This window comes from Vigna umbellata, chromosome 7 (genome assembly GCF_029865625.1).
Source record: "Vigna umbellata cultivar VRB3 chromosome 7, Vumbellata_1.0, whole genome shotgun sequence".
NCBI lineage: Eukaryota > Viridiplantae > Streptophyta > Magnoliopsida > Fabales > Fabaceae > Vigna > Vigna umbellata.
Window position 1 is genome coordinate 6,047,530 of NC_142171.1, and position 21,204 is coordinate 6,068,733.

General features: G+C 35.4%; 3 protein-coding genes across 5 annotated transcripts; 2 read left to right on the forward strand and 1 right to left on the reverse strand.

Moving 5' to 3' along the window:
• Positions 1-5,258: 5,258 nt before the first annotated feature.
• LOC148195010 (syntaxin-51-like) lies at positions 5,259-9,440 on the forward strand. Of its 2 annotated transcripts, XM_088094301.1 has the most exons (7): positions 5,259-5,497; positions 5,937-6,003; positions 7,413-7,625; positions 7,837-8,039; positions 8,129-8,229; positions 8,321-8,365; positions 9,052-9,440. In XM_088094301.1, the coding sequence occupies exons 3-7, from the start codon at positions 7,417-7,419 to the stop codon at positions 9,181-9,183; spliced, it is 690 nt and encodes a 229-aa protein (XP_087950427.1). In that variant the 5' UTR covers positions 5,259-5,497; positions 5,937-6,003; positions 7,413-7,416; the 3' UTR covers positions 9,184-9,440. The 2 variants fall into 2 exon arrangements, with proteins under 2 accessions (XP_087950427.1, XP_087950426.1); XM_088094300.1 differs by lacking the exon at positions 5,937-6,003.
• A 2,549-nt stretch (positions 9,441-11,989) lies between these two features.
• LOC124822795 (uncharacterized) lies at positions 11,990-16,237 on the reverse strand. Of its 2 annotated transcripts, XM_047294862.2 has the most exons (7): positions 15,918-16,237; positions 14,798-14,906; positions 13,698-13,828; positions 13,541-13,615; positions 13,102-13,248; positions 12,519-12,634; positions 11,990-12,361 (listed from the first exon to the last, which is right to left on the reverse strand). In XM_047294862.2, the coding sequence occupies exons 1-6, from the start codon at positions 16,128-16,130 to the stop codon at positions 12,530-12,532; spliced, it is 780 nt and encodes a 259-aa protein (XP_047150818.1). In that variant the 5' UTR covers positions 16,131-16,237; the 3' UTR covers positions 11,990-12,361; positions 12,519-12,529. The 2 variants fall into 2 exon arrangements, with proteins under 2 accessions (XP_047150818.1, XP_087950425.1); XM_088094299.1 differs by lacking the exon at positions 14,798-14,906 and having other exon boundaries at positions 13,698-13,823.
• A 3,939-nt stretch (positions 16,238-20,176) lies between these two features.
• Positions 20,177-21,121, forward strand: LOC148195011 (uncharacterized). Its single transcript, XM_088095056.1, has 2 exons — positions 20,177-20,534; positions 20,589-21,121. Exons 1-2 carry the CDS (start codon positions 20,177-20,179, stop codon positions 21,119-21,121), a joined length of 891 nt encoding a protein of 296 aa, XP_087951182.1.
• Positions 21,122-21,204: the final 83 nt, after the last annotated feature.

Consider the following 21,204-nt stretch of genomic DNA (forward strand, 5'->3'; position numbering starts at 1 on the left):
ATGTTGAATCCCCTTCCTTAAATGTCATATATCTCTTTCCCTTATTATTGTGTTTAATATATCTCTATCTTTGTTGTTAGATCCCTTTCATGTAGTTTTTTTTTTACAAAAGTCTTACCTAGCTACCCCTTCTTTATGAAACAAATTAATAGGGTTGGGTAAATGTAGCAAGTTTAAAGGAGTGATGGAAATCACCCTTAAGGTTTGCAACTTAGGTCAATGGCAAGGCCTAATTTTATTTCTTTGTTTGTAAAAATGTAATATATAGTAGATATGTGAATAGGTTTAGCCTTTTGGGGCCTTGTATTTTTGGACCATTATATTTTCCTTGTAAATTGTTTAGACCTGGAAAGATCGAGGCCAATATCTTAGTTAAGCCTTTTGTTCTTGTGCTAACTATTTGCACAACCTAATATGTAACCTAGTAAGTCCCTAAATCTTGAATGTTTTTCATGACTATTTGCATTACTTTAGGTTAGATGAAGTGGTCAATTAGTAGTTTTTAGCTTAGATTTAGTTAAGATAGCTTTTTAGTTGATTTTTACAAAATTAGCTTAATTAGGCAATTTTAGATCATTTTTAGTGTAATTTCTTATATTGGTAGATTTCACTCACTTAGCTTAGTAGTAGTTTGGATTATTTTATTTTCCATTATAAGATTGAATTAAATAAGAAAAAACCTATATTAGTAAAAAACCTATACTTTTCATTCAATCTTATAATTAAGGCTTATGTGAGCAGGTTGAGGGAGGTCTTATCGTAAGGCTTTGGCTTAAGGTAGTTATACTTATAAGGCTTATGAGAGCAGGCAGAATGACTCTGAGTGAGGTTAAAGTTATAGTTTGTTATGGGGAATAAAAGACCTAACATTTGAAGTGGGTTGATGATATCATTATGATGGTATGTATGAATTTTTTATGATGCCTGATTCAACATTTTTTTGGTTGGGTAAGTGTATACGTAATTGTTTAATCTGTTAAGTTTTTGGTTGACTCGCCCTTTTTTTGTTTGTCGATGTGTGATGATTGTATAACATGTTTGTTACACGGGACCAGATGCAGTTGCAAATGATGTCGGTAATAGCTAAAGTGACGAGAGAAGTTAGAAACCTTTAGTTTTTTTTTATAATTGTAATTTTGGACTTTGAAGTTTATTTTGTAATGAACATAAACTATGGTTAATTTTTTATTACCAATTGGAATAAAGTTTTCCAGTAAACGAGTTTTTTTTTTAATTCGTTTCCGCGAGGGTATCAGATTTAACCATATTCTAAACTTCAAGTGACACTCTGAAAATGGGGTGTTACACCTAGCACATGCACCTGATAGGTATGAGATGTAGAAGGTTACATGGACTACGTTCGATGGACAAATGACATCACAATCAGCTCAACTAATATAAGAAAGAATTTTAAGTACAAACTCTTGACTCAAAATCATAATTCATATGAATTTTATGTAACAAACATCATTATGATATACAAGATGAGTTGGTTGAGCAACAAACTCAAGGTTCATTTGTTAGCTAAGGCAAGGAGGATATTCTTACAACGGCCATTGGAAAGCTAGAGCACCCAAGTCGTGTGTGGGGCATTGGAGGTGTAATTAGACTAAGGCCTTGTTCTTTTGAGTGGATTTGAGGGGATTTGAAGATAAATTTTTTTGTCGTTTATTTGAGTGAATTTGGAGGTAAATGAGAGTGAACTTGGAAATAAAATTTGTGAGAATTAGTATAGAATTGTATTGACATGACAAATTAAAAAAATTTATTTCCAAATTCACTCTCATTTACCTCTAAATTCACTCAAATAAACGACAAAAAAATTTATCTTCAAATCCTCTCAAATCCCCTCAAATCCACTCCATCAAATCCACTCAAAAGAACAAGGCCTAAAAGACTACTTTGACCCTACACAAAGAAGTAAAAAATCCTTGAGTCATGAGGCGTTGAGGAAGTTAGAGTTCCAAATGGAGGAAAGAATCAACCAACATATGATTGTTATCGAGCAATGCTTTATGGAATGCCTTCAACAATAACAAGAAACATAAAGAGCATTTGGAGAAAGACTTTAGTCCATGACCCAAGAGAACGATGATCTCCCTACTTAAGATCCAACAGAGAACCAAAGGCTCATGCTATGATGCAGATCATAATGACCACATTTGTCAATATGAGCTATTGGTTGGTGGAGATACCCTACACGTAATGGTGTAAGTCGACAACTTGCAAGAGGGTAGACTATCCATGGTGATCCTCTATTGCCCCACCACACATGTGTGATTATTGATGAAGTCCGAGATCCTCACTCTCAAGTGCCTATGCTAACTTCTGAAATCCAATTTGTGGGAGGCCTTAGGCACATTTATAGTTTGGCCTAAAGCTTTAATCAATCCACATTTTAGCTCACCACAAGTATTATATTGTTATTCTTAGTATTTTATATGAAAGTTAGAAATAAATTATTCATAACTTTTAAAATGTTTATTCCAGTTCTCTGTCTTAAGAAAGAACCCATGTGTGAACCTTTGATCCATGAAGATTATGACATGGAAAAAGCTGAGGATTATCCTTTAGCAAATCTGTTAACAAAATTATACAAGTTAAATAAAGAACTAGTAGAACTGAAGTGAGATTTAAGAGTATTGATGCATTGAAGATCATTGGTGGAGAAAGGATGTTAAATATTTCAATCCTACAACTATGGTGCATGTAAGATTTTTCATTGTCTTCCTTATTTAAATATTCAGTTGCTTTTTAATACATATACTCAACTTTATTGTTATAGCTACATGAACATTGTCATTGTGGGCCAAGGTCGAGTATCCATGCATGAATTTTTTGAACCTTAGACCATTTAACCTTGTGGAAATACAGTTAAATTCAAGCAATCATATTTGTAAACACGGATGATTGAGTCCAAAAGAGAGATGTACATCGTGTCATACATTGAAGGGTATGTGTTGTTGATTTTACAATTTTATGAAGGTTTACTTAATTAATTGACTCATTATTTGTGATTCATGATAGGGCCCATTGGTAATTGATGGTGATCATACCAAATCAATGCATAATTGTATGGCTTTGTTCCCTACTCAAGAAGATGAAATCTGACTTGAAATCCTTGTTACAAATGTAAGTGTTACATTATTTCATATCGATTCATTATGATATTAATGTATTAACCTATATTTCAAATGTTTTGAATTTAATTAAAGTTGTGGGTAGGCGCAAAGCACAACAAATTCAAATATTGTATCCAAAGGTTGAAACCTATTGATCTTTAAGTTATTAATTTTCGTATGTGAATTTTAGACCTTCATATTTGACTATTTTCTTTATCATGTTTAGTGTAACAAACAATTAGATTCATGGGCATGCAACTACTATATCATTCTTGGATCAAGACTATCATTCAAGCAGGAATTAGAGATGATTGAGTTGAGGTAATAATATATATTTTACATATCACAAAACTTATGAGAATGCAAACATAATAAAGTTGTCTTGTTTTTGTAGTGCTTCAATAATCCATCACTAATAACAGAAACCACAATGAAGGAGATACGATAATAGTGGACAACGTATATTTTGGAGCAATTGAGTTAGGACATACATTAGTTTAGTTTTAATACTTTGAGTTTTGATAATTTTAATTTTTAGTTTTACTTGTGATAACTTTAATTTATAGTTTTGATTGGTAAATACAAAGTTGAAACTGAGTTCTGGATATATGAAATGCCAAATTGTTGCTTTTATGCTTTTTAAGTTTGGTAAAACTGTAAAAACGAATTATTTATTTAAAAATATCTAGGAAGATTAACAAGCATCCATTGACGTTGGTCAAGGTAAATTTTGACGTCAATTTGGCCCCTTTTCACCATCCTAGAAAATTGTGCTCAATGTCAAGGTATGTGCTCAACGGTCTTGAGCGTCAGATATTCCAGATTTTTTACGCCAATCCAACGTCTCTTTTTTCTTCCGACGCCAAATTGATGTCTCCCACTATAATGTTAGAGTTTGGGCAGACATCAAAGGTCGAAAACAATGGATGTCAAAGATCGTTTTTGTAATAGTGCTTGCTTTTAGTTGACATGCCTATGTTGCTGATCTCGGGAATTCTCATTGTCTTGCATCCATTGATGTAACTCTTCGTTTTTCTTTTTCAAATTCTCCTGCTAGTAGAAAGCCTCCTCCATGTGTTGACAAGATTCCTCCATCACCTTCTACATGCATTCACGTTCAATATCTGATTGAGCATGACTTCCTTGGAACATTTACGTACCTCCTTATTCTCTCACTGCAACTCATCGATGTTCTGTATGATCTATTGCATAGTCTTCATCCTCATGACTATTGAGGCTGATTCTTGTATTCCTCATGGTAATGAGTTTCTTATAGTGAGCGGGGTTAGGATCAAGTTTTAGCGAGCCCCATGGTTGGACGAAAATTTGGTTTGGTAAAAAGTTGGAGTCTTAAGCTGAAGATAAAAGATATAGTAAATTCTCTTACTCAAGTTAATAACTATCTTAAGCCAAAATAGTTATATTCCTTGACCGTGGGAGTTAACATTTTATTTCTAAACAAATAAGTTACAATTACAAAATATAACAACAAACAAAATATAAAGATAATAACCAAAACATCAAATCTCTCGTGTATAGAGTAAGATTTGTTAATGAAATTTAAACTAACTACTCGATGAATGTAGGCCTAATTCTTGACCCAATCTTCTAGGTCGGTCTTTGAATGTCAACTCGATCCATAAACAATTTATGTTGAGGTTTGCTAGTTTTTCATAAGGTTAGACATGAGCCAAACAACGTGCACTTCTCTTTTTTTATCTTTACTTGTAAATGTTGGATTACCATTGAACATATTAACTATGATGAGTATATCGGAAATTACCCATCTATCCCTAAACGATTTATACTTTTTCCTTTGTTACTTACATACACATTAAAATAATATTGAAAAAACATTTATAGATATAATAATAATTTAAATTAAATATCTATAAATTAAATTAAATGAAAAATTTATATATTAAAAAAATATTTTTTGTATGATAAATTTATATATTATAAAGTAATTTTTGTAGATTTTATTTTATAGGACAATCAAATAAAAGACTATATTAAATTTCAATAATTAGAAAATGAACGAATATATAATTTTATATTTTAAAATTGACCCTCTAAATTCATAAAAACCGAAAGATAATGCTACAATGATTAATTAAAAAATTTTATATTATTTGTTCATAAGGTTGGGAAGGGACACCATAAACGACTGTGCTCAGCAACAGATTTTTTTCGTCCCACTTACCTTAAACGACGACTGTTTCAGACAAACGGTGCCGGTTGGTGGTGCCGCCTTTACCGATCTCAAAAACTACGTTTTATCCATCATTCTCTTCAAAACCAAATTCCTCCTTCCTCTTTATTCACAAACCCTAATTCAGAAGACAGAAGGTCGCTTTCTTCACCATCATTAGCGCGTAAGTTTCAATTCAATTCAATTCTCCTTTTGCGATCTTCTACCGCTTTCCTTTTTCTGCATATCGCATGATGGGTGGGATTTTGTAGTTTTCCATTTCTCATCATGATGAACTTAAAAGTCTCGTCTCCCGTCGACCCCGCATCGCCCCCCGGTCCTATGCCTTTATTCATGTTGAGGTTTGCAGCAATTGCGGTGTAGATTTAGTATTTTGTATATGAATATGTTGTTGAAGTAATCTGGCGTGCTGGTATGAGGGGTCGAGATATTGGTTAAGATTCATATTTGGTAAGAATTATGTTGATGCTGGTGTTGGCATAAAGGGGGGGGGGGGATTTTGAGGCTATGAGTGCTACGCCTTCATAAGTTTGATTAAGTCTTATTTTTGTCATATATATGTTGGATGTGAGATTTGAACACCTCCTTCACTCATCCATCAGGATTGGACATTTGTAATGTGGAGATTCTTTGACTGAAATATTAATGAGGGATCAAGTTATTTAAAGTGTAAGTCTATGAGAGTTACTTATTTTCATTTTCTCTTAATTTAATAGTTAAATGTGAATTATTTATTATACCATTGTATTATAAAAATAAAGGGTTAGAATGAGGGTAGAAGCAATGATTTTTTAAGCAGTTAGAAAGTAAGAAACTTACTGTGTAAGTTTCTATTCCTTCTTTAAACGAACAAACCGTCTATTTCAAATCTACATTTTGCGTTTCTCCTTCTCTATTTAAATTTTTATTCAGATGAATCTAACATACAGGATGTCTTTTTCAATGATGGTAATATGCAAGGGGGTTAAATATCTTAAATGAATTAGATCCTCTTTTCACTTTTTGGATTTTAGATGGAAGGATTAGATCCATTTATGTATCAGAAAATAATGTGTGCAGATTGTTATATTTGACTAACTTTTTAATAGATGATTTTGAATATTCTCTTGATTGTCAATTTAACTAATTCATAATAATGGTCAGTGTGTGTATTTGTGCTGCTGTATCCTATATTTTGGAACTTATTGATGTCTCTTTCTGAGTCTGTATCCATGCTTCGGAAGTTCTCAGTTTATATAGAACAATGTTGTTGACACGTGTTCTGATCCTCATCATGACATTAACTGATCATATAGTTTCCTATTTTTATTAGGAAAACCTTTTTCCATTTTCAAATTTGTTATGGAACTTTTAGCTGGGGCAAAGCTGCAATGGTTAGTGTTTGACATAAAGCAGAAGGGTTCTATAGTTTAGCTCATAATGAGTGATCCATTATGTTTTCTTGCACTTGAACGAGACTTGGTTCATTTGTAGAGGTAACTTTGACTGATCAGTCTCTTCCTCTTTTGTAAGAAGGCTGACATAACTTATTGGGGAAGGATGGAGTAACTTCATGAAGCACCGTGTAAAAAGTACCTAGATTTACTTTCACTGCTGTTTATTAAAGTCAAAGTGATCAATGGCTGTAATAATGTAGAATACCATTGTGACTTAATCTGTCTGTATCTTTATTATCATGATATTCTTGCACTATCGTATGGTTGTCGTAGCTTGTTCTTGAGGCACCAGAGGAGTTAGTAGGATGTGGAATGTTAAATTATCATAAGTGGGGGTCATTTTGTCATAGCTACTTATATGAATCTGTGTTTTAGGAATTTCTCTAGCCTGACAAAATTTATCTCACGTTAATCGTGAAGACTGGAAAATTATTTATAAAGTCAAACACTAGAAGATTTCTCAACTTACAGAATTATTGATTTTACATAATTTTTTAGTTCTTGTATTATTTATTCTGCATTCAATGTAAAATCTGTTAGATAGGAAGATATGACTTCTATAGATTATTTATTCTATAAAATGAGAAATGACCTTACCTTGGTTCTGAGTTTGGTTTTCTTCCTTTTGCATCTTATTTTCAGGAAAATGGCATCTTCTTCAGACTCTTGGATGAAGGAATATAATGAAGCTGTAAAACTTGCTGATGATATCACTGGTATGATTGCTGAACGGAGTTCGTTTCCTGCATCTGGACCCGAAACCCAGCGGCATGGATCTGCTATAAGAAGGAAGATTACGATATTAGGGACCAGGCTTGATAGCTTGCAATCTCTTTTGTCAAAGGTCCCTGCGAAGTGAGTGTTTAGTTATTTCCTATATACTGATCGGGAAAAGTTCAATGGTATTATGGCAGAGCATAGTGACCTGGAACACTATTGGGTTGTAGTCATGTGATACTGTGTATTTTTGAAATAAATTTTTTGTGAAACCTTATGATCTTGACTATATCTTTTATGTTAAATTGCATGCTTGTTATTGAAGTGTTTCCTTGTCAATAATGCACAGAACTGAGAAGGAGATGAATCGTCGCAAGGATATGCTTGGAAACTTGAGGACCAAAGTTAACCAAATGGCTTCAACATTAAACATGTCAAGCTTTGCAAATAGGGATAGTTTGCTTGGGCCAGAAATAAAATCAGATGCAATGAGCAGAACTGTTGGCCTGGACAACAGTGGACTAGTTGGTCTTCAACGGCAAATTATGAAAGGTCACTTTGAATTGTTTGAAAATTTAAAATATCAATTGTAGTCTGCTTTCTTTTTTTTATATTAATTTGCAAATGTGTTATTCAAGCAGAACAAGACGATGGCCTTGAGAAATTGGAGGAGACTGTAATCAGTACTAAACATATTGCGTTGGCAGTGAATGAAGAGCTGGATCTACACACCAGACTCATTGTATGTTCCCCCACGTGTTATTTTTCTTTGCTCCTTTTACAGTCCATGTCCTATCAGTTCTGAAATCTAATCATTTCTCTTCTTTTGCTAGGATGACTTAGACGAACATGTAGATGTTACAGATTCCCGGCTGAGGGTAACACTCTCACTATAACTTCTATATTTGGAATCATAACTTGTTTTTAAGCGTAAGAAAGTTGAATTTATGGCATGGTTTCACAACATGCACGATTTGGTGGAATCATGTGATATTCTCTTCAACTATGTCCTTATTTTTTTGTCTATAAATTCCTTCATTCTGATAGGTATATTGTCTTTAAATTGTTATTTTGAAAGTGAATCAATTTAACCTCCTTTCAAATACACGACACAGGCACACATTATTTGGTCAGTCTTTTTTGTGGTAGTGGTTTAGCTATAAAATCATACTTATTTGGGATAAATATACTTTCATCATTATACACTGTCAAGTATAGATTTGTGGGGATTTCTTCTCATAGTGTTACGTTTTTATCAGGATATAAATGTTTTTGTATAACAATATTTAGTAAATTTTCTTCAAATATATTTGCATTTCCTTTACCTATGATGAACACTTTAATTTGAAAGTTTCAAATTAATATTTGACACGTGGCATAGAAAGCAAAAGTATGTGAAAAATAAACGAATGATATTCACATATGTTAATATACGTATTTCTGGTGCATTTATTTAAAAAGTAGTTACTTGTTAACTTTCCCACATGATTTAGCTCTTGATATGAGATATTGTAGAAATGAAGTAGCTTGCAACTGACCTTCCGAGTTTATGATGTGTAAACAGCGAGTGCAAAAGAACTTGGCAGTTTTGAACAAACGTACCAAGGGTGGTTGTTCCTGCTTGTGCATGCTTCTATCAGTGATCGGTATAGTGGTTTTGGTTGTTGTCATATGGCTGTTGATCAAATATTTGTAAAGATAAAAATACCCAACTCGTGAACTTTCTCTCTTTTTTATGTTTCTAAATGTGTGCATTGAAACATGGCAACGTGTTTCTTTTCTTTTTTTTCACTCGGTGTTTTGGCAATGACAGGAATTTACTAAGGTGTTGAAAGGTTTTATTTTGTAATTCTCAGTTTTAAAGTTTTGCCTTTGAGTGTTTCTGTTGTAAAAATCATTATATCGAAAGTGACTTCCTTTAATGACTTAAGCCAATTTGAGCTTTTTGGAGCATTTTGAATATTTGTCATGCGTCTTAGTTCCTATCTAATTACTTTAATCCAAATAATATTTCATCAAATGACAATTAAAAATCACCACTAACGTTACTTAGTTTTCCTCAATTATTTCCGAACACACAGGTATCATGGAAGTTTTGCCATTGTTTTTTCTCTTTACTGAATTATTTTTGTTAAACAGAATTAATTAAGGAAAAAAAAAGAAAAGACGGTATCATGCAGTTATTTAGTAAGAAATTCTGTGTCAAACACAAAATACCACAATCAATACAACTCAAACAACCACAAGATTTTCAAATGTATTACATGAGTAGCTAAAGAAATCCTAATCAACAATCTCTAACGCCCTAGCCATCACATCTTTCATTTCGCATATCAACTTTTTGTAATGATTAAGGAAGGCTTCAATCTCCTTGGATGGGCTAAAGATTGGCATCATAGACTCGATTTCTGCTAGCATCCTTGGGACGTCTTTAATAGCTCTGTTTGTTAGGGTCGCCAAGTGTGAGAAATGTTTCTTCCAGTTCTTCAAAATTTTTCCTTGTTCGATTCTTTAATGAGCTATCCAAACAATCAGCTCTTGGCATCTTTTATCCGACTCAGAGTCGGTGCTCTTTGATTAGTTGTTTCATTGTCTCTTTCTCTCGTTGTTCGAATTCGTCAATTTCTGATTTGCATGTTAAGCAACTTCTCCAATGTCTCTTGCTTATCTCTCTTTTAAGCTCATCACACTAGTGTTTCACATGGCTCTAAGATGACACAATTATATCATTGTCCAAGGATTTCAAGGCCAGTTTTGTGTTAGTTGCAACAAGGTTCTGGTTAATTTTGATGTTGTAGTCCTTTTTCTTCCTTTTGCTTTCTTAGCAGCTCCCTACACACTCCCCTGTTTCTTTCATTGTCCCATTTGAGGTCCACCTATTCATGCTGCAGACTCTGAAGGTCGTTAGCCAACTCAGTATTCTTCTGTTTCAACCTCTCCACTTCCCCTTTCAGAAGTTTCACCTCCTCAGTTTCAGTGTCTTGTGATGGCTCTTCACAACTCAAGTGAAAGGGAACTAACTTGAATGGCAATTTAACCTCTCTAACTCCCTATCCTATCCATTGGCGGTACATCTACTGTCCATGGTTTTGGGTCCCTCTTAGCACAAACCACCTAATTATGACCAAGCACATTAAAAAATAGTCGAGGTCATATGTGAAAGATGAATTTAGACTCTTTTTTGGACTATCTTGAACTATTATGGAGCTTCTAGCAGAATAGGAATAATTTGAGTCTTGTATTTTGGATCAAGTAGTCTAGAATTGATTTGAACTTTGTATTATGGACCAAATAGTATAAGATATATTTTTTAGTCTTATATTATATGTCAAGTAATGTAGGGTTTTTGGACCACTTAGTCAAACAAAGATTAAGGTCTAATATTGACCCAAAGTGGATGTCTATGAGCTTAGGTTGATCATGGGATCAAAAGTTTTAACATAGCTTGGTGGCCAAGGGTGTATGGGACGTATCATGTGAGAGTGATCATGTTTTATTATTCTTACATTATATAAGTTTTCTCAAAATTAGTGATTACATGTCATATGAAATGTGTGTTCTAAATAAAACATTTAGGAAAAACGTTTTAAATAAGAAACCACAGTAGGCATGACACATTGGGGTCACCCTCTATATTTGGCTCAAAACTCACAAATATGAAGGATTGGGAATTAACAAATGCAAGTATGAAGGCTTTAGTGCAACTTCGGCTGAAGGGGATTGGAGAGAATTGAGTAACGCCCGGAAAATCAACACTCTTTTCACTATTAAAGTGGGAGGGACGATGCACTGAGGAAGATAACATTAATGTCTGGATAAGAAAATTTAGAATACATAAAAAAAGTATTACATTTCGGATTGATAATCAGCAACGTATTATTATTTTTTAAATATATTTCAGATTATACAAATTTAATTTGTATTACAAATTATATAATTTGAAATATAAATTTACATTATGAGATGTATAATTCGAAATGATATTTGAATTTAGATTGTTTTTTAAATTTATATTACAAATTATATAATTTAGAATATAAATTTCAATTACAAATTTTATAATATAAAATATAAATTTATATTTTATATTACATAATTTGAAATGTACACTATTCAGAACTATAATTTCAACAAGTGTAACTAGAATTTAAAAAATGTATGGGATGCAGAAAGAAAACATGGAAGTGCAGGAAGAAATTTTATTATTTAGTGGCATGAAGTTGAAATCCTTTAAGACGAACTAGGGCTAATGCTTCCTCCATCCCCATAATTATTAATTGCACTCCTACAATAATAGGCGGCCCTTGGCCGAGTATGTTAACAAGTCCAGCAAGATTAGTGGAAAGAACACTTTGTTACCAAATTTTAGGAACCGACATTATTGAAGGATAAACCGAGTCATTTGCTTTTGAAGTCAGTTTTCTAGAGCACATGACAATCAACTGACTTAAAGTCACTTAACTTTAACCAGAACAGAAGAAAACAGCGAACTGCACAAAAACTGAGCGCTAAAAGGCAATATAATGACTATAAACATCTACAACCTTTGCAGCAGTAGAAATGCATCCAATGACTTACATGTATCCAAAGTTGCGTAAACTTAATGACTATAAACGTCTACAACCTTCGAAGTAGTAAAAATGCATCCAATGACTTACAAGTATCCAAAGTTCCATACACTTATTTATGTTTCAGAAAAAGTTTAGGAAATTCAATGCACAGCACAAATCAACCTCTCGTGCCATTTGCCAGTTTCGGAGCAATTTCACATTCTAATTTTTGTTAATTTTGCAATAACACCGTAAATTGTTCAAAAATTAATCTAGTTCTGCTTTCCGACTAAGGAACACAAATAAACTGTGATATAGCAAAATCTGCAAAACAAAAAAACGTGCAGAAGAATCAGAAAAGGCTGTACCAAGATGCATGCTGCTTTATTTTGCAACTTGAACATAATGAAGAAACTGAAATGAGTAAGCTACATATCATTTGAACGAGGTTAACAAATGGATGAGCACAAATAAAACCTACTTGAAGGTCGCTTAATCTCCAGATTTTCTGTATTCAGGCTTCAATTCATACGTGCCTTGATTAGTTCCTTTGTTGTTGTAGACACAAAGGTCTTTTAGTATATCTTTCAGAAATTGCTGTAAAAATATGAAGATCCACCACATTGGTTAAAACAGGCTCTACTAAATTAATAACCACAAACAAAAAAATGTGGATTTGAAAGTATATTGTTTCTTAATGGTGTGTGGGCTTGTAGAGGCATACCTACTAAGCAGTAAAAGTACAACATACATCGATATCTTCATCACTTCTTATAAAAATAACATAAATGATAGAGACATACAATCTTAATCTCTCAAAAGTTCTCTGAAAATGAGATATACAACTCAGATTAACTTATCAACCTATCTTGTATAGATTAGTTCAATTGCACAAATTATTATATCGGACAGGTCTGAGCATTCACTACATATGCATATCCATTAAAAGCAACAAACTTTTATGGTTGCAGTTCATTTTGCGTAGAGTTTGAGATTTAAGCTTGTAAAAGTGCAAGTATTCAAGAAAGCCAGATTTTAAGAGTAAAACTACTCAAAACACATACTTCAGGTTGGTCGGTTTCTTGTATGAGGTTTCTTAAACTCCAATTAGATTGCCGTTCAAATAGCTTAAACACAATCTCTTCCATCTCCCCACGATCTCTTCTTGTTCTCTTTGTATCGGTTGCTTTAGCAGGAGTTTTCTTCTTTTCCTAATCCAACACAAACATCTGTTACAACTGGAGTATAAATTAATAAAATATATTGAACTGCATAACAAGCCTGTAGAAATAGTCCTCAGCACCACCTCTTCAACACCCTATATCTCATTTGTGTCTCATTATCAACCCAAAAAGAGGGGGGAGGGGGGAGGGACTAGATGTGATTTGATCAGTAAGTTATAAAATGATGATGAGCTGACATTATGCCAAAACAAGGGGGATTCTCTTAGCATGAATTCATTGAGGAATAGGATTGGTAACAGGAAGGAGAATAAGCCATTACAGGGGGCCCAGAAGTTGAAAAACTGATCATCCCTGGCATTGGCCTCATATGTGCCCCACTATCATTGTCAATAACCTGAAAATAGAATGCAGAAGTCAAAGATAATGGAACTGTTTGCCTAACTCATGGATAAGGAGAGTTAGAGCCATTAGAAAACCTGAATCTGTCTACTTTTGACCATATACTTGTTTGTCCTTTCCCGGCAGAGTTTCCCATAGAGTTCAAGGTTTTGATTATGGGGCCTCATGTCAAACTTGTTCAGTATTTTTCCCTCCACAGAGATCTTTCCTACAATACAACAGAAATTTCAACAGCTGGATTTACATTTTGCTAAATTAACTTTGATAGAAGAGATTAATGATGCTTTAGATATCAAACAATACTGTCTAGAATAAAAATATCTTAAGGGAAAAGAGAAAGAAAAAAGTAGAAGAGCAGAGAATAAAACATCATGTAGTGTTGTAGTTGTAGACTAAGATATAGAAGGACAGCATATTAACTAAATAAACTTGTCAGTCTCTCTGGCATATTCAACAAAACCCCCCTAGAATGACTGCTTCAGCAAGGAGACCTCTGAACCTCATAAAATAAGAGACAATTGAAGAAAAACATTCTTGGAATTTTTACAACGAAAAGCATAGATAACAGCATAAACCTAATATGCTTTATAGGGAATTTCAGTCCAATAATATCCAGCAACTAAATATTTTAAATGGTTGTTAGCTGTTAAAAACAGCACCAGAGAAACACAAATAAAAAACATTAAGATAATATGTTTTCTACATATATGCCTTAAAACTGTTACTCTAATGAAGTGCAACTGTCCAAATAAAGATTTGTTATAACAGATCAGCTCAAATGTTGGAAGGTCAAATTCGTAACTAATTTAGAAAAGAATGCGCATGCATCATAAACTCCTCTGATTATTTCAAACATATGATTCAAAGCTTATACACATGAGGTCCACTTGTTTCAACCTAGAGAGTAAAAATAATGATCGGCTTCATTTCTTCTTTTATGAAGGAACGCCCTCATTTCAATAACAAGCACCATGATACAGCTCATCATTTAATGACAGAGGAATATGGACAAGGACATAAAATTACCAGGTGATAATATTAAAGTAATACACATATCAGAATGTTCAAACAATCACAGCTATTTCACGTCAAACTGAGATATAAATAACAGTGAGCTTAACTATCCACCAATGTAACTTTCAATGTAAATGGTCACCACAAGATGAAACTTATTTACCTTGCTGTGTGTCTGAAAACACAGACATGGGAATGAAGTCTTTAGACATATCCATAACATAACATTTGGGTATATGTCCAGCTTCAGTTCCAGCCAACTCCATTGTAAACTGAGTATTTTAACTAAAGAATCAATTTAAAAGGACAAAAATCACAGGGAAAAGTGTCACTAATAGCTACAGCAAAAGTAACTATTTTCATATGATAAAAAATACACGAATAATATACATATCATTTTCCTAAACAAAAAGATATAGGACAAAACTTGGAAGAACTTCCGCGTAGGCTTTTGGTGTTATTCTCCAAGCAGAAAAAGCTTTTCACCTTAGTAATTCTGTTAATTTTTAATACATAACTTTATTATGCAAATTAGCAAAGTTAAATTAAACTTCAATTCTAATAGAAACCAAGGTTTAATAAATCAACCTGTAACTAAGATTTTGGCTGCAATGACAAGGTTTTTCAGTGTCCGAAACCGCAATGCGACTGAAATTGTGGCTGCATCTGCCACATTTCTCATAGATTAAACTTTTGAACGCCCTATTCTTCTATCACAATTATTGCTTCACCTTAGTAACTTCGATTGATTTTTTAATACATAAATTTATTACACAAACTACCAAGATTAAATAAAACTTCAATTCCGATTGAAAGCAAGGTTCTCAAAATCAGCTTGCGACTATGATTTTGGTTGCACATGAAGGTTGTATTAGTGTCTGAGGCAGCAATGCAACCGAAATGTGGCTGCATCAGCCACATTTGTATGTGATTTCAAAAATAGATGAAACATCAACGGTAATTTAAAACCTCGTCGGAGAACAATACCAGAAACGTATCCATAAAATTTTTATACGAAAATCATTTACAGCGAAAACAATGGCAGCAGATTAAAAACAAGTAATGCATTATTTTCCACCTCGACGCACTTTGGTTAATCCAAACAACTGAAAAGAAATATAATACTCAATTAATGAGATATCCGTAGGACTAATTCAAGGAAAATTGATCCTACCAGAACAGAGTCCTTGAATTTTAGGTCTCAACATTTGCACTCACACAATGTGGATCACGGCATGGCATCCACACATTCATTATCTGTAGATAGAGGAAAGGAGAAGAACCTGAGGAGGAGAATCGTCGTCGTTGGAGTTGAGAGGGTCGATAGAGACAACGACCTTGGCGACGGGGCGAGAGGGGTCGGAGGGAGGGGCGCGGAGGCAGCGAGAGACGAGGGGAGGACACTTCATCAGCCACACTGCTCTCTCCGCTTTCGACGTGTCCACGTACGCATTGTTCGTCTGTTTGGTGCCACCACCACCACCTTGGTCTTCCATTCTCAATAGAAAGAAGAAGAACACGAAGAGAGCGAATTTGCAGGTGACTTTTGGATTTTTGAAGCAGAATGAAACCGTTTTGTTGGTTTTGTTCTCAGCCTGCTGCTAGTGTGGTGTGCAGTATTTATGTGGCATTATCATTTTATATTATTTTTATTTATATTATTTTTATTTCATTATCTGTACTAATATACAGAGTGTATACCACTTTTAAGAACTGTATTTAGCAATTGAACAGTTATTAAACCTGTCAAAATACCATTTAGAAGTTTAATGTTAAATGATTTTAGTAAATAATGATATGATATAATATAATATTATAATTTCAAAATATTAAAAAATATAATTGTGTTTAATTTTTAACCTATGAAATAAATATACCAAATTTAAATAAAATATTTTCAAACATGTATAGGATTAATCCCTAAATATTCAATATTATTTTTAATTGTCAAGTCTCATTAAATGCACCCAAAGCCACCTGTTTGCTCTCATAAATGCTCCCTACAACTCTGATCAGATGCATTAAAAATGCACTCAACTCTGACGCGCTACTGCCAAGTGTCAAAATGGAAGATTCGGAAGTCAGTCAGTGGAGTGCAGGTGTCAGCAGAAGAACGCACGACCGTTTGGACGTGGGGTAGACAAAAATGATTTCTGAAAAACCTGCCCACACTCTTCTGCATGCACCTTCTCCTTCCAAACTCTGACCTCCATTTTCTCCTCCTTCTCTCTAGAAAACCTTTCCCTTCTCTCTACTGTAACTCACTCTTCTCTGCTCCGATCACCGTTCAGGCACCGTAGAAGTATTCCCGGCGTCTTGAGCTTTCACTTGAACCGAACAGTTTAGAGTTCTGAAACCGGTAAGTTCATTTTCCTTCAACTGTTCGTCCTGGTGAACATGCACACCCAACTCTGGGTGCATGAGTTCTTAAGTTAAATACTGAACCCTTTTTCATCTGTCTTTGATGTTGATTCAAAGAGTAGTAAGCGTTGCGGGTAGAAGGGATTGTAGTTGGCAAGCCAAGTTGCAAACTTAGGACGATCGTTCACATTAGAGGTAAGGGAAGCTTATTAATTTAATTCGTATGTTGTTGTATGCTTGCTGAAAATGAATGCATGTTGCTGAACGAGTGAATGTATGTATCCAGTATGAGTATGATGCATAATGGTTGATATGTATGAAGTGTATGAATGTGAAAATGAGTTATTAATTTGGAGTGTGAATTATTGATGTGGATGCTATAAAGTCTGAAAATTGATAATTTATGTGAAGTATAAAGTATGAACTGGTATGTGGAAAAACTTAATTTGAAAATAGTTACAAATTTGAATATGAACTCCTTACTATGATTAAAATGGAATTCTTTCATTTGGAAAGAACTCTGATCGAGAACGAGCGTCCTTATGTGGAAATACTATCTTGGAGTGTTCGGCTCAGAACAGTCGTACCCTAATCTTCGAAATAAAGTAATATATATATATCTTGTACTTTAAGATTTGTAGCGCTCGGTCTTACACCTAGCATTCGTAATAAGTAGCGCTCGGTCTTACACCTAGCGTACGTCCTAAGTAGTGCTCGGTCTTATACCGAACGCTCGGATTCTTCTTTGATTATCAAACGTGTGGAAATAGCGTACGTTCAAATTCAGTAAAATCCTCTTACCGCGTTCGGTCATAGACTGGTAGTCGGTCTCTATAATAGAATTGTTTTCGTTATGGTTCTGAAATCGTCTTGAGGTGGTTTTATCCATTGGATCCGGCCTAGAGTCTTGTACTTAAATTATTCTTTGAGTATTGATCTAATCTTTCGAGAGTCAGTTCATTCAACTGATTCAAATGGTAAATGACGTTCGTCAAATATGATGCGTATTTGTAGTCAAATTTATTCGGTTCTGGAATGAAGGTTATCGTTCTCTTTCCTCACGTTCGTCCTCGTTATGAAGAGGACTGAACGTTCGTTATTTTATGAACTTGGATTGGAAGACGAAAATGAAAATAAAGTGAAATATTATAAATAATGAACAGTATATGAGATGAATAAATGATGGTGGATTTTGAACGAGCGTTCCAGGGAGGAACGACTCTATGCATTGAATATGGGAAGTTTGTATAGTATGAACGTGGTAAAGCTACTGATGGCAGTTTATCCTGATGTTCCATGAGTGCTCGTCCTCACGTAGAGGAGGGTAGGTCATGTGTGGGAACGGCAGGAGGTCCTAGTCCTTAGGAGTACTTTGGATTGATAGGGCTAACCACGGGTGGCAGCTGTTGAGTGTTTCCCAGTTACTACATCACCGGGTGCACGAACGCCTGTAGATACACAGATTCATACAGTCCGGACAGTCTGTCTAATGAGAGTTTTTGGATGGTTATATGTGTTGAGATATTCTTGTATTGTTGGTATGTTTAATTTGTATGTTGATGCATGAATTAAATTACATAAGCTTACCCTATGTTTTTCCTTGTGTTGTCTTGTCCTTGTACGTCCGTCCTGTCATTGCAATGATCATCCGTGTGGATGTGAGCAGAAGGCGAGGCATTGCTAGAAGACGTTATTGAAGAGGAGAACTTGGTGGACGTCGAAGTTAAGGCCGAGCCTTAGGTCGTCCAGCTGATTTTTAGAATTTTAGTGTTTTGTAGTGGTCGTTCGGTATTATAATTTTGTAAATCGTTCGATCCTGTCTTCTCTTCTTATTCAATTATATTGTAATCAACTACGTACTTAATGTCGTTCGGCTTTTGAACAATGATGTTAGTGTAAGACTGCACTGTTTAATTATGCAATATAATTAATTCTAATTTATGGTTATTACTCTATTTTGGGATGTTACATTATTGGTATCAAAGCAGTTTTGTTCTCTTAAGGACTCTGTAGGTTATGAGTACACTATGTTTTTGTTGTGTGCTTAATGTGTGTTTAATGAGTTATTTTTCAACTCTTTGAACATGACTAACGCTCGTTTTTCTCTGTTTCCCAGAGAACAAATGGCACCTAGACTTCCTCCTCCACCACAGCCCAATGAACCTGATGTGCCCAACAACACTAGGTTGTTGGAATCGGTGATAGATAGGCTACAACAACAAAATACTGTGTTGATGGAGCAGAACGCTGCTGCTTTACAAAGTCTGGAGGCCGCACGTGCCAACTCTGAAGCAACGCAACGTCAATTGATGGAGATTATTGCTGCGACAAGGAACACGTCCGGAGCATCAACGTCCAAAAGACTCATCCAACCGAGTGGAGTTTGGAGAGTTTCCTTCAACACCACCCTGCCAAATTCAATGGAAAGTGCCTTCCTGATGAGGCGGACCAGTGGCTAAGGGATATGGAACGAATCTACAACGCCAAAAGGTGTCCGGATGACAACCGTTTGGCGTTCACAGAGTATTTATTGACTGGAGAAGCTAGCCACTGGTGGGCAAGTATGAAGATGATACTGGCTGAAGCTCAAAGTCTCATTTCGTGGGAAGTTTTCAGGGCTAAGTTTTATGAAGAGTATTTCCCTGACAGCGTTCGTTTTGCCAAGGAAGTGGAATTTCTATAGTTGGTACAAGGGGGGATGTCCGTCTCGGAGTACACCAACAAATTTAAGCATCTGGTCCGTTTTAATACCATGGCTACAAGTGAAGAATGGCAATGTCGAAAGTTTGAGAACGGGCTGAGGAGTGATTTGAAAGTATTGATATCCAGCCTGTGTATTAGGTCGTTTCCTGCTATGTTCGAGAGAGCCAAGGTGTTGGAGAAGAACGTTGCTGAGGCAGAGCAACAGAAGAAACAACAAATGGGTAGGGGGCCAATCTTATCAAGAAATACTTCGAACGTGAGAAGGTCTCCTTACGTTCGTCCAACACAATCCCCTAGTGGATCACAAGCAATGGTTACTGTCGGTCATTCTGGACAGCAGGGGAATGTAACTTGCTTTTAGTGTGGAGGACCGCACTACCGATGGGCATGTCCTCAACTATCAGGGGGAAAATATTGCAACCGATGCAGAAGAAACAGACATTTAGAGCATGAGTGTAATATGGGAGGACGGGCGGCAATGAGGCCGCCGAACGCTGGAAGAGCACAGCAAGGAAGAGGTGGACGAGCGCAGGCAGTGGGGAGAGTGTATGCGATCACGGGTGTTGAAGCTGCTCGTTCAGGTACACTCATCATCAGCACTTGCTTATTGTTTGGAAAGCCTTGCTGTGTATTGTATGATTTGGGGGCAACTCATTCCTTCATCTCGAAGGCGTGCGTTGAGAAACTGGAGTTAGTGGAGAGCGAATTACAGTTCGACTTGGTGGTGTCAACCCCAGCGGCTGGTGGGATTAGGACATCTACGGTTTGCGTCAGATGTCCCATAGAAGTTGAGGGGCGTAGATTTAAAGTTAACCTCATCTGCTTACCTCTTCAAGGTTTAGAGGTAATTTTGGGGATGGATTGGTTGGCTACCAATCGCATTCTCATAGATTGTGGCAAGAAGAAATTAGTATTTCCGGATGAAGAAGAAGAGGAATTATCAGTGATGCTCGGTCAATTGAAGGAAGACATCATGGAGGGCGCTAGCTGTTTTCTAATAATGACGCATGAAGACAAAGAAGTGGAAGAAGTGAATTTTGAGCGATCGTCCAACAACAAACTCAATGGAGGACGATCGGTTGTGGATGAATTCCCGGACGTCTTTCCGGATGAAGTGCCTGGACTGCCTCCCGTTCGTGAGGTTGAGTTCACGATAGACTTGGTGACGACAGCAGCACCCATCTCTGTTCAACCCTATCGGATGTCTCCAGCTGAATTAACTGAACTCAAGAAGCAAATTGAAGATTTGATGGATAAGAAGTTCATCCGGCCGAGCGCATCACCTTGGGGAGCACCTGTGTTGTTAGTGAAGAAGAAAGATGGAAGCTCTCGGCTCTGCATTGCTTACAGACAACTTAATAAGCTGACCATCAAGAACAAGTATCCACTGCCTCGGATTGACGACCTGCTGGATCAGCTATAGGGTGCGAGCGTATTTTCGAAGATTGACTTACGATCGGGCTATCACCAAATTCGGGTAAAGGAAGGAGACATTCAGAAGACTGC